At 35.7% G+C, this 12955-nt stretch overlaps 1 protein-coding gene across 1 annotated transcript in view; it reads right to left on the bottom strand.

Annotated features, from left to right (window-relative positions):
* The window catches only part of LOC122636358 (probable G-protein coupled receptor Mth-like 1), an 83156-nt gene that overhangs the window by 3140 nt on the left and 67061 nt on the right, over positions 1-12955 (bottom strand). The window contains exon 5 of the mRNA XM_043827497.1: positions 5909-6093. Coding sequence (XP_043683432.1) covers positions 5909-6093 — 185 coding nt within the window. The remainder of the gene's footprint in view (positions 1-5908; positions 6094-12955) is intronic.

The following is a 12955-nucleotide window of genomic DNA, read 5'->3' as shown; positions in this document are numbered from 1 at the left end:
TTTTACGTTCGTGCGAAAATAGATTTTTTTTTTGCGGGCATCGAAGAGGGAGGAGAATAAAAATACGATCGAGGACAGGAAGATAAATCTGTTCGACGATCGTGCGTGATTCACCGGAAGCGTGGAGCAATATACACAAGATTGAACGAATCACGATCGGTTTTTGCTCTAGGTAACGCTAAAAAATATATATATATGTGTATGTGTGTGTTAGCAGAGAAAGAAAGATAGAAAGAGTAGGTGGGTTACATAGAAGTGCGAGCTGATAGGAAGCAAGCGTTGCTTTTATCAAAGAATTTTCGTTATATCTTTTAAAGACCATACTCGTTGGTTTTACTCGTGTACCTGAACTTCTACCATCTCATCTCCGTTTTCTTTTACAAATAAACTTGGAAATAAAATCTCGTTTATGCAGGATACCTACGAGACGAGTGCTATTACCGATGCACTTTTACTACTTTTAACGGGTATCGACGAACCTCCGCGATCGACCTACTTTTCAAGTAAACGAGTCTCGCGAAGAAGCACCACAGAAGAGGATCCAGGTCAAACCGTTAAACCCTCTCTTTTTCCACTTATATTTAGGTTAATAAGATGCACCGATAATATATTCAAAGAGAAAATGTCCTTATTTACAATCCAAAGTAAATAATACTTGGAGTATTCTCGATGGGAGATTCGTTGATTCTTTCCATTTTTTAACATTGGATTTATCGATCGGTCAATATGACCCTGACTCGTACAACATTTTTATCGAAATGTCTACTTGAAATTTTATCTATTTGTTTTCTCAAAATATAATAATGATTCTCTCTTGTTTATTATGTACATATGATCAATTTTTCTTTGTTTGTTTTCTTTTTTTTTTCTTCTTCTTAAAGACATTTTTCGTAAATTTCTTTTTTTCTGCGATACACGTTTCTAGTTTCAGCGTTAACAATTACTGGAATAATAGAGGATGAAACATTTCAATGTTTCGAATATTAAAACAGTACATTATTTCTCTAAAGCTGCCGGTTATCTCGCTATTGTTTGACCATTTGAAATAATAAAATTGGCAAAATTCTCCGTACACGAACAAATTTTACGAGGGTGTTTCGAAAGAACATTCTGCGGTATTTCATAAATATTTTCTGTAATCCCATTCCGGCTGATCTAGTCTGTTCGTTGATTCGCTTCTGAGCTTGAACGAAAAGTTTCGAGCGGACGTCAAACTCAGGCAAAACTCGTCGGTGAACTTTCGAAACGCTGTGTATCGGATTCGGGCCGGTTTACCAAACTCTCTCTCTCTCTCTCTTTCTCTTTCTCTCTTTCTCTCTGGGCACTCTTCATCTCTTCGCTCGGTTCGCTAGCTGCAGGACGAACGGAATATTAAACGAATGCAGAAGAGCGAACTTGTATTCTCTTCGGCCCTTGCCTTCCACTTTTTTTCTCATCCAGGGCGTTCATCAAGAAGGTTCAAAATTCAACGTCCGTACACAGCAAGAGAGACGCATGGACGGACGGACAGACGGATAGAGAGAGAAAAAGAGAAAGAGAGGAAGAGACAGACAAAGAGAGAGAGAGAGAGAAAGGGAGAAGCTTCACACAAAATTCAAAACTCTTTTCAGAGCCAACTTTTACCTTCTCTTTTGGACTTCTTCCGAGACAATAACGAACGATTCATTTTAAAGCACTCGCGAAGAAGCAATTAGATTAAACGACGTCTTCCTTCTCTCATTCGACTAAGTTAAAGAGGAAGCTATGGCTTCGACGATTACCGATAATGATCGGTAATCTTACTCTCTCTCTCTCTCTCCCTCTCTCTTACTTTTTTTTATTTAATTTGCCTGTTTCCTACTTTAATGGACTTTAAATTAGGATGATACGAAAAAGACAGATAGAGAGAGAAAGAGAGATAGCACGATAGTTCTTTCTTACCGTTTACGAACGACACTACCGTCTATATTCGGTGGCTTTTGGCGACCCGCCAACGATAGCTGTTCCGCACGGGTTGTATCTCACTCCATGGCAAGCCATAACAAACATAAGTGAATTATGTCCACGCGTGCCTGTTCGATACTTTATGGCACCCCCGTCAAGCCCGATTAGCTCGCCATCGAAAACGTTTCGCGAGATCAATTGCGATCGTTTCTCCTCTCCCCCACTTCCTCCTCCTCATCCACCCTCTCTTTCACCTCCTCTTCCTTCTATACATTCATACTTTCTCTTTCCCTCCTCTGTCCGACGCGTCTCTCTCTCTCTCTTTTCCGTTTTCAAGTTTCGGACACCTCGGCAATTTATGTTGCACGATACCCTTTTAATCGTCGACGATATTTCGGATCGTCAGGCAGGATTGTTAACGATCCCGGTAACGATCGTTTCTCACGTACTTTAAACGATTCACTGGCATGGAATTTTTAATTATCGTTAGAGAGGAAAAGAGAAAGAGATAGAAAGGAGATCGATGATTTTTTTGTGTTAACAATCGGTCGTGATTTATTATCGTATATATATATATATATATATATTTCATTCGCGTAAAACATGTGTAAATGTACAGAAGCTTGTAAACAAGAGGCAAATGATTTAGAAAGTTAATAAATTTAAATTGAAATTAATTGGAAATTTGAAAGATCTCTGAATGATTTAGTTTTCTATGTATGTAGGTAAGAGGAAAAAAGTTTAGAAAGCTGACAAGTTTGTGATATATATGTGTATATATATATATATATATATATATATATATATATATATATATATTAAAATTTAACGATCATTAAATTTTCGTGAGCAATAATTGTCCGATCGAAAGAAGTAATAAAAATTTCAAATTATACTATAATTATATTATATAATTAAATATTTAATTGTACCTCTCGAAAGTACGTAATAGAACAATCAGAACAGGTCCTTTAAAATTCTCAATCATTTGTACTCACGTTTAGCATCGTTTAGTATAAGCAATGAAGGTGAGTGGGCGATAAATAAGGGTAAGTTTAAAGGGTCTTCTCTAGAGTAAGTACTTCCGAACACTCCTCTTTAGCATTCGATAATTCCGTCGGCGTTTCATTAGCATATCGAGTATCCTGTACGTCGATTACTATATATACACGATCAAAGTCTCGACAATTTCGTTCAAACTCATTTTCTTTCGTTCTTCTATTTTCTCTTTTTAGTAATTGTATTAAAAAGTGTAACGAACCGTACGATAGCTCGTGTCGATCGTACAACAGGATTTCCAATACGGCACGTGCGTGTGTACATGAACGTATTTGTGCGCAATCGACCGTTTCAAATCGATTAATATTTGCGAGTTTAACGTGTACGAAAGTTTCGTTTATTTGTCTCCTGCGTCGCTTCTTTTCATATACATACATACATACATATATACATACATACATACATACCCTATGTATCAAAAATTTACATATCCAAAGGTACATACGTATTACGAGATTAATTTCATGCGTTTATCGAATGCGAGACGTTTGATTAAATTCGTATAAATATATTCAATTTTTTGTTTCTTATCGAAGATACCAGGAAAAGCAATTAATCGAATATCTTTTTGTACGTTTCGTTGGAATGATACTCATCGAAATCTTTCGAAATAAATTGCGATAAATCGTATCGATATAAATACATAGATTATAAAATTCTTCGATGGAATTATAAACCCGTAAAGATAACAATTTCAAAGAAATTACTTTGCTTTACGGTTGGACAGCCTGGCGCCAACTTTATCTTTCCATAGTATCGTCTCTCTAGTACTAACAAGGCGGGTACGTTCCTCTGGTAGAGGAGCAACAACACATCGTACTACTAAAGTCCTTTGCTTGTTCGGCCTCTCGGCACCAAGGTATTGCTTCGTTGGGTTGCTCCGAAAAGCAGAGAAGAGAGTTCAAGATATAGTCCGATGGAGTTTCCCATGGGACACTATTATCCTGATTTACAAGGGCGACAACGATTCTATTTTCTGCCTTCTTCGCAATCAGCCTCTTGTGCTGCTGCTACTACTGTCGTTCATCGTCATTCTTTTCTGTCTTCTTTCCTTTCATTTATTTTTTTTCCTCTCTCTCTCTCTCTCTCTCTCTCTCTCTCTCTCTCTCTCTCTCTCTCTCTCTCTTTTTCTCTCCCTTCTTTCCTTTCTTATGTATATACGTCCCAAATGAAGACTCGAGTTTAAATTTGAGTTAAAGAAAATCCATGTCTCGTTCATGACGAATGAATGAGTACCATTGAATTTTTCTTTCCTTTCATTAGTTTTTTTCCTTTTCTTTCCCCCCTCTTCTCTTTCGTTTCTTTTTCTTTTTCAACATCTACATAAGTAAATGAAAAAAGAAAAACTCGTAGGAACGTTGTTTACGAAATTATACCGTCTCTTTAAACGCACGTGCGACAAAGAGGAGACTACGAGAGAAGAATCTAAAAGATTCAGGAAGCGACCGTTCGTGCTGCGTTAACGGGACAAAACCATTCTTTCCGATGGGGAATGATATAATACAAGAGAGAGAGAGAGAGAGTTGTTTCTAACAAAAAAGAAAAAAAAAAGAAAAGAAAAAAAAAGAACAAAAGAGAAAGAAAAAAAAATAGAAAAAAGAAAAAAGATACAAATCGTTCTCGGTTTGTTGTTTGCGGAAAACATCGATGCACATTACAGTGTGATGGCAATGTTTGCGACGGGTATTTGCGTGGGACTTTAGGATCAGCCACGTGGGATTATTATGGGGTAAAGGAGATTACGGATTGCGAGGTAGTCTCTCTCCCTCTTTCTCCGTTAAATAGCTTGCAACTGTGCCGAAGCTCGACCGCGAATAAAGACCACCCCTCTCTTCTCCTCCCGCCCCTACCTATCTAACAACCCCCCACCTACTCAAGCTCTCTTTTCCCTTTCTCTTTATCTCTATCTCTATCTATATCTATATCTCTATCTCTATCTCTATCTCTTTCTTTCTCGTTCAATTTAGTTCTCCCTTCTTCTCTTTCACCATGTTACAAGGACGAGTCCTTAACCATACTATAGATATGGTACACTCGTAAATTCAACCGGCACACTTGGACAGAGAATATACCTCCTATATTAAAGCTCACGGGAACTTGTACCGGTTATTATTAGGTATTCGACGGTGGTATTAAAGGTACTTTGGTTCTATCGATCTCTTCTTATTTCTCTTTTGGCTTAAGCGTTCTCTCTATGTTATATACAAATATAGTATATATTCCAAGGCAAACGATATTTCAAGTAATCCTCTTACCTCCAAGTATTTCTATTATGCCCTTTACGCGTAAGTACGAATGATGGATAATAGTTCGGTTGTATTAATTCTCTCTCTCTCTCTCTCTCTCTCTCTCTCTCTCTCTCTCTCTCTCTCTCTCTTTCTCTTTTTAGAAATGTAGGAACAAAGTTTACCATGCGTAGACTTTTAATTAACCGTTAGAATCCACACACTCTGTTATAAGTTAAATTTCCGTCTCCCTCTCTCTCCCCATGTTCGACTTAAACGCGTTCATTATGAGACATCCAATATTCGTTTAATAGGTAGGATAGGTGTATCCTCCGAATGAGTAATTAATTCAATACCCGTCCCGCGTCATTCGAACGTTCATCGAACGAAAGCAATTTAGTCGGTACTTGGAGTTTGCCCGAACGGTCCTATTAATTGGCGGAATAATCGGATACCAAGAGATAAACTTCTCTTCTTCTATCATTCTCTATTGTATTATTTGCAATAATAAGTTTCATTAATATCTTCGAACGAGGGGAAACGACTGCAGTAATCGCTCGCTCTTTGACATCGGATTTTAATCGACGATTCGAAATATTTTAATGAGGCAGACAGAGAGAAAGAGATAGATAGATGGACAGATAGATACAGAGAGATAGAGAATCTTGACATAGGAAAAGGATAGAAAAGAATGATCTTACCATAGAACCAACATTGCTTCTCCCCGAAACGAGGCCTAAGATACGTGTACTGAGTCTGGGGTGAAAGATGATCCAGTAGGGCGGCCAATCCCGCAACCAAAAGGGGTCCACCCCAGGCATAACAAGCGTAGACTCTGAGCCGCAAGGTCTCCTGGCCCTTCTCCAAACTTGCTGGTCTTAGATCTCTGGAAAAAGAAAAGATATATACATATATATATATATATATATACACACGTACACACATATTTATATATCGTATATATAGTAGAAAGAGTTGGCAATGAACGTAAAACAGAGAGAGAGAGAGAGAGGGAAAGAGAGAGACTATTGCAAAGTACAAGATCGTACCGTGCACTTAACGTTAGAGTCGAAGGAACTCGAGAAATAAAACATCGAAACTATCTTATAGTTCCGTTTTCTTATTGGTCGAGGATGGTTCTTCCATTAAAAAAAGGATTCGGGAAAGGGAATGGGGGAGGAGCGGCTGGATGAAGAAATACACAGCGTGTAACTCTGTTGAAGTGAAAGGAAGACAGGAAATACATTATTTCTGGATATTGTACCTACGTTGTTGTATTATAATGTCGGTAGCTTATAGGTACTCTCTGTTATTGCGTGCTATCGTTTCTGTTTCCATGCGTTACAATCGAATGATTTGTAATCCACGATATCATTTCCGCAACCACTGTCGCGAATAATCGATATTACGGATTTCGTCCCGCTTAGCAGTAACAGTAGTAATAGTATCGGGAGAGAGAAGATTGAAAAAGGAAAATTTGAGAGAAGTAATATTCGACGAACTCGCGTTTTTCACAATGGAAATTTTTTTTGCCGTGTTTTTTTTTTCTTCTTTTTTACTTTTTTTTTTTCACATATACAAATTCATGGGAATGTCTATAGCCACTCGAAAAGTTAAAGATCTCGTTCGAGTTGGCAAAAAAAAAGAACTTATGTCGTTGAGAGTAGTGGCATATGGTTGTTGTTGAAGGAGTAAGCTGACGTCAGAATGATTATCTGGGTTGTCCGTAATTAACGCATACATTGCATTCTTTGAGTGGCTTGATTCCTAACTTTATTATGTCAACTATTATGAGAGAGAGAGAAAGAGAGAGAGAGAGAGAGAGAGAAAGAAAGAAAATAAAAATTTCACCTAAATCATGTGTTGCTATTAACAAGATTATTTGTTATTTAACTGTTTTATTTTTCGTTCGTATGAATGAAATATCGACGAGTAGTAATCTTTAGAATAGGTATACCTATATATATATGTATATGTATGCTATATGTACGCATATACGTATATATGCACGTATCTAACCCGTTGGAGTTTAACGCACGTGCCGTTAAATATACCAATGTATACGTGTAATACGCGAATATACATAGAGGCATATGTATTATATATGTATACCTACGAAGCTACCGTCGTCGCGTCGTCGCTTTCCCACAACGAGCACACCGACCGAATTAAAAGGTCGTCGCCAAAGTTTTTCGAGGTTTATAAAATTTTACAGTAACTAGAAGAGGACTGGTGTGATAATGAAATATGAGAGCGAAGAGGGACACTAGGGGTTGGTTCCTAAAGCTCGTTTTTTCTTTCTTTTTTTTTTTGTATTTTTATTTTTATGTCTTTTTTCACTATCGTTCCCTCGTAGTACATGGTACAACCTAGCGTCAAGGGAGAACAAGTTAAAATGTGTTAAAATGTGACGAAAGAACACGAAACCCTTATTAAATAGTTTTATGATCTTTTCATTTATTATTACGCGACGTATATGATTAAAATGGAATTGGTTAATAAATAAATTAGATCGAGAAATATCCAAAGGGAAAATTCGTTAAATCTCAAACGTCGAAAGTCTTTTCGATATCTGCCATTTTCACAACTATCCAAACCATAAAGCTTCGTCATTGTCTAGCTAGCTAGTTTAACGGTCGCTATAACAACAACCGGGAACGATGAAGCAGGAGAGGAAAAGAGAACAAGGGTGGTTATACGATGATGCAGGGCTTTACTACGAAGGGTCGTTACTCGTAAATCGCACCCTATCGGTAGCAACGTTTTACCACGGAATGGCGCGTCGAGTGTCGGCAACGAGTATATCGTCAAATAGAAAACAACAACAACCACCAAAAAACACAAGCAGGATAAAGATCCTTTGGCTAATATCAATTAGAAATGCAACATTTTTTCATTTTAGTAATAAAAAGAGAAAGGAGCTTAAAAAAAAGAAAATATCAGATTTCTAATTAATTAACATTGTTCCATCGTAATAGAAACAAAGAGTAAAAGAACATAAATCGTTTCAGATAAAAAAAGAAAAAAGAAGAAAAAAAAAAAAGAAACGGACGAAGGATTTTTCGTCTAATATAAAAAACTAAAGATCTCTAATCCCAATCAATAACTTTCTTTCATCACGATCGAAAGAATCATAAATCTACTTGGACAAAAAAGAAAGGAGATCGTACGAAGTACTTTGTGAGATCAAAATTAATATTACTAGATATTTTTTGTTCAATCCAAATACTATTACGTCGTGCTATTACGTTGATTTCTGATGGAGGAAGATAGGAAGGAACATAAATCTTTTTTAAACGGGAAAAATAACATTTGTCCGATAATTAGTACTAATTGCAAATGACATTGGTCGACGTCTTCTATATCTCGAACAAGTTCTTCCCCTTTTCCGTCATGATGAAAAGTTTGCGGAAAGGTAGAAAGCGTTACTGGCGCGTTTCGATGTCGGAATGGCGCCACGATAATTTTCAACCCTACGCTCGGGCACGTCCCTACGATGGAAATGAAGCTAGCGGCAAGTTACAACTTCTACAGGGGGTAGCTACATTAAATATTACGCCGGAGAAAATTAGCGACCCCGTTTGCGGACTCCTTCCCATATAGACAGAAATAGAGAGAGAGAGAGAGAGAGAGAGAGAGAGAGCAAGTTATTCGTTCTCCACGTATTTATGTACGTGTTATGCAGCCTGACAAAAAGGGGATGCCGACGATTGGCATTTCTATTTCCCCCATTAACAAAATTACTCTATACCATTTCATCTACCATTGGTTATTATAACGATATAGTTTTCGATGTTTTATTTATGGAAATGAGCATTTATTATTGAAACCAATGTTAGGTATAATAATTGTAATTAAAAAGAACAATCGTGTTTTTCCCTAAGGTCGATATGTGATTTCCCCCTATGAGTAATCTATGGAAATAATTATAAATAATGTTAATTAAATACAATCGCATATTTAATTATCCTATAGCGATTAATAACAATTGATAATAATAATTATTGACAATGAATTTATGTATGATCGATGTATATTTCCGATGACTAATCTATACAAATGATTGTAAATTATATTCAATTCATATTAATAACAATTAACAACAATCGATAATAATGATCGATCATTGATTTTACATGGATGTGTAGAAAATATCTCTATTGTAATTTTTAGTTAGTTTAATCGTTATCTTCTTAAGAGTTTTTATCTTTCTTTTTCCATTTAAAAAATTATCGCCATTCTCTTCTTGCTCTTTTTCTTTCCACTATCGTTATGTGTATATGTATATATATACACACACATTTTATGCGTTTACTTACATATAGCATACGACTTAAAGTGTCGCAGAAGCTACTTCGAGAACGATACGCGGGACTGTCCCATGGGGTAGAGATGCTAAAAGCCCTATATTTATCTCCTCGATATGGTAATTATATAGATGGCAATTAGCAACGGTGCCAGTTAGAGGCAGCTTTTAATCGACCACTGTTATCGTATTTCCTCTTAGTGATAGGTATATAAATTACGCCAGCACAGATCACGATTCATTAATTTAGAATCAGGTAATCGCTAATTACCTAATTATCAAATACACGATCGATTCCCTTACCCTACTCGCCACTCTCATGAAAATTCATTTAAAAGAATTATGAAATCTTTTTAGAATTATTGAAAAAAATTATCAAATCCTTTTAAAATGTTTTTAAAAACTCTAATTACTACGTATTACTATATATGCATATACATTGTTATGATGCATATATATATATATATATTTGTATATATACTAAAATATAATACAACTATAATAAATTATTCATTACATTAGTAATATGTAGTAATTTATATTAATAATGTACGTAATCAATATTACTGATAATATAATATATACCTACATTATATTAATTAGAATAATTAATTACTAGATATTGTTATAAACGACAATAACAGATGAATTTTATTTTCTGTAATTTCATTCTATCATCGCGTATACACATACGTACGTTATTATCGTACTATCCTGTATAATTATCGTATATATCGTACTATCTCTAGGATTATAGAATCCTCCGTTTATCATTTACTATGATTTAGAATCTATCTATTCATCTATTTATCTGAAGGAAGGACCACCAGAGAAACACCATCCGTTTTACCTATCTAATCCTATCCGTCTTCTCGCGGGAATTGTCTTCCCTTGCGCTGTTATCCGCACGTCCACCTCGTTATCTAATTATTTATTAGGGGAGAGGGGGAGAATAGCAGGTCTCCTAGGATTCACTTAACCGTTTCTACTCTGGACCCGTCCGAAATTCACATTTCAAAGCTTTCGAATTTATTACGACGTTAACTCGATAATCGTTTTATATTCGCGATAAGGTATTTCTTATTTTCTATTAGTTTGACGGACTTGGAAATTAGAGATCAAGGTTGATTAGAGAATCTTCTAAAGGGACGATGATGAACGTTAATTACACGCATCATTCTGACAATTAAATACCCTCAACGTTCGTGTTCTATAATAGTTGCAGCAGTGGTACTACTAGTAGTTTCAATTTACTTCCAAAGTACCACTCGTCATTCTCTTTCCATTTCGAAAACTTTTCAGATGATCGATATAATCTCTTTCCGTAGTTAGACGTCGGGAGTAGAAACACCGGAAGGAGACGGATGAGTAGGAGAAGGTTGGGATACGAAGGGACGAGGGCTTGCGTGTCGCAAATAACATGAATTCTAAGCAAATCATCCCCGTCTTTTCGCACACGCACAGTTCTTTTTTTCAGTCCAGTTATTAGAAAAGTTACCAATCATTTTTTTCCCTTTCTTTCTCCCTAATCTACGGTATCAAAACGTACAACTCTTCGAAAAAAGAAAAAAGAGAAAAACATCGAGTACAATTAACTCCGCTATGTAATAGTAATAATAATAATAATAATAATAATAATAATAATAAAAAAGAGAGAAAAAGAAAGAACTATTATTAACCTTTTCGTTTTTTGTAATTTTAACATTTTTTTTATATACACAGATAATTTCGTGATTGCAAATCACATACATAAATAACATGTACCGTTGGCCGCGATTGTATTGCAGCCGGTTTAAATGCTATTTCGACTATTGCCAGGGGTATATTCGAGAATAATTATTTAAAACGCGATCGAACTCGTAATAACTCGTTTGCGAGACTCCCTCTCTCTCTCTCTCTCTCTCTTCCTCTGTCTCTCTCTCTCTCTCTCTCTCTTTAATTCTCTCTTTTCGCTCGATGTGCTTTCCATTTCCAAGTTGAATAATGAACGATGTGGTCAATGATTTACTGGGATAATCCTATGATCATTCTGTAATTCCCTCGATACTTGAAAACTGACGCTTCTTTTATTCGATAAAGATCGATTCGCATTAATGAGTTTGCATAATATCGTCGTTATCAGTTTCAAATCACTTCGATATATTTTTATTGGCTTACTGATAAGATCATCCGCTTTTTCTTCTGTTTCTTTGAACTTTATCAGTGTTTTTATATTATTTTTTCTTGACTAATCTTTCGTTATTTATCGAATTTCAAATCATTTCGATAGAATTTTAATATTTTTATTGACTTTTCGATAAGATTTCTTCTTCTTCTTCTTTCTTTTTCTTTTTTTTTTTTTGAACTTTATCAGTGTTTTCATTTTTTCTCTTGACTAACCTTTCATTACATGAGATCTTCACATCATTCGATAATATTTTTATTGATTCTTTGGAGAAGATGTCTTTTTTTCTTTATTATTTTTCTCACTTTTTCCTATTTAATTTTTTATTATACACGAGTTTCAAGTTATTTCAAATTCTATTGATTTTTTAATGATTCCTTTTTTCTTCGTTTAGATTTTATCATTGTCCTCGTTTTCTCCCGGCTAATTTTTGTAATTGGAATTGTCTCAATTTGTAGTGAGTCTTATCGTAGAGAGGACATCATCTTCCGCGAAAAAGTGTACTGAAGCGTCAAGTAAAAGGTATGCAACGTCCTTGTCATAACTGGTTCGAGGAATGCTATTGCATAATCGAGGAACGGGTGGAGTAGACAAAGAAGAAATACGAAGAGCGAAGAGAACTCTCTCTTTCTCTTTTTCTTGCTTGGATAGTGAAAACGAAGGTACGATTAAGTACGACCTTGAAACAAGTTGGATATCGAAGGTCAGCTCGTTCGATCTTTCGAAAGTACGAGAATTTGCATGTTTATTAATGAATGAATGAAAATGAAAAAATTGCGAATGAATTCTTGGAATTGTTCTAAACAAAAAAGAAAAAAAGGACAAGAGAAAAGGAAGAAAAAGAAATCAAAAGAAAAAAATGTAAGTCGAAAAAAAACGAAACGTTGTGATAACTGTTAATACACTGTCTAATCTTAGCTAGGATATACGTGAGAAGTTGTCAGGTGTTTGTTGACATTGGTTAACCCCATTGGGTTATCCACGAGAATAAAGGGAGAGAGAATTGTAGACATCAGAGAGAAAAAGAAAAAAAAAATAAAAAAAGAAAAGACAGAGAGAGAGAGAGAGAGAGAGAGAGAGAGAGAGAGAAAAAGAAAGAAAGAAAGTGAAGTCACTAATGGAGGAAAAACAGAGGGACTGGAAGAAAAACAAACAAACATGTCGTCGCGTGGGTGAAGAAGGCTGGTGACTCGAGGAAGACAAACTTTTTCCTTCTTATCTATTTACACTTCTCTCTCTCTCTCTCTCTCTCTCTCTCTCTCTCTCTCTCTCTCTCTC

The sequence above is a fragment of the Vespula pensylvanica genome, chromosome 21 (assembly GCF_014466175.1).
Source record: "Vespula pensylvanica isolate Volc-1 chromosome 21, ASM1446617v1, whole genome shotgun sequence".
Lineage (NCBI taxonomy): Eukaryota > Metazoa > Arthropoda > Insecta > Hymenoptera > Vespidae > Vespula > Vespula pensylvanica.
Note: the sequence above shows the minus strand (reverse complement) of the source record. Positions and strands in the feature narration are given on the sequence as shown.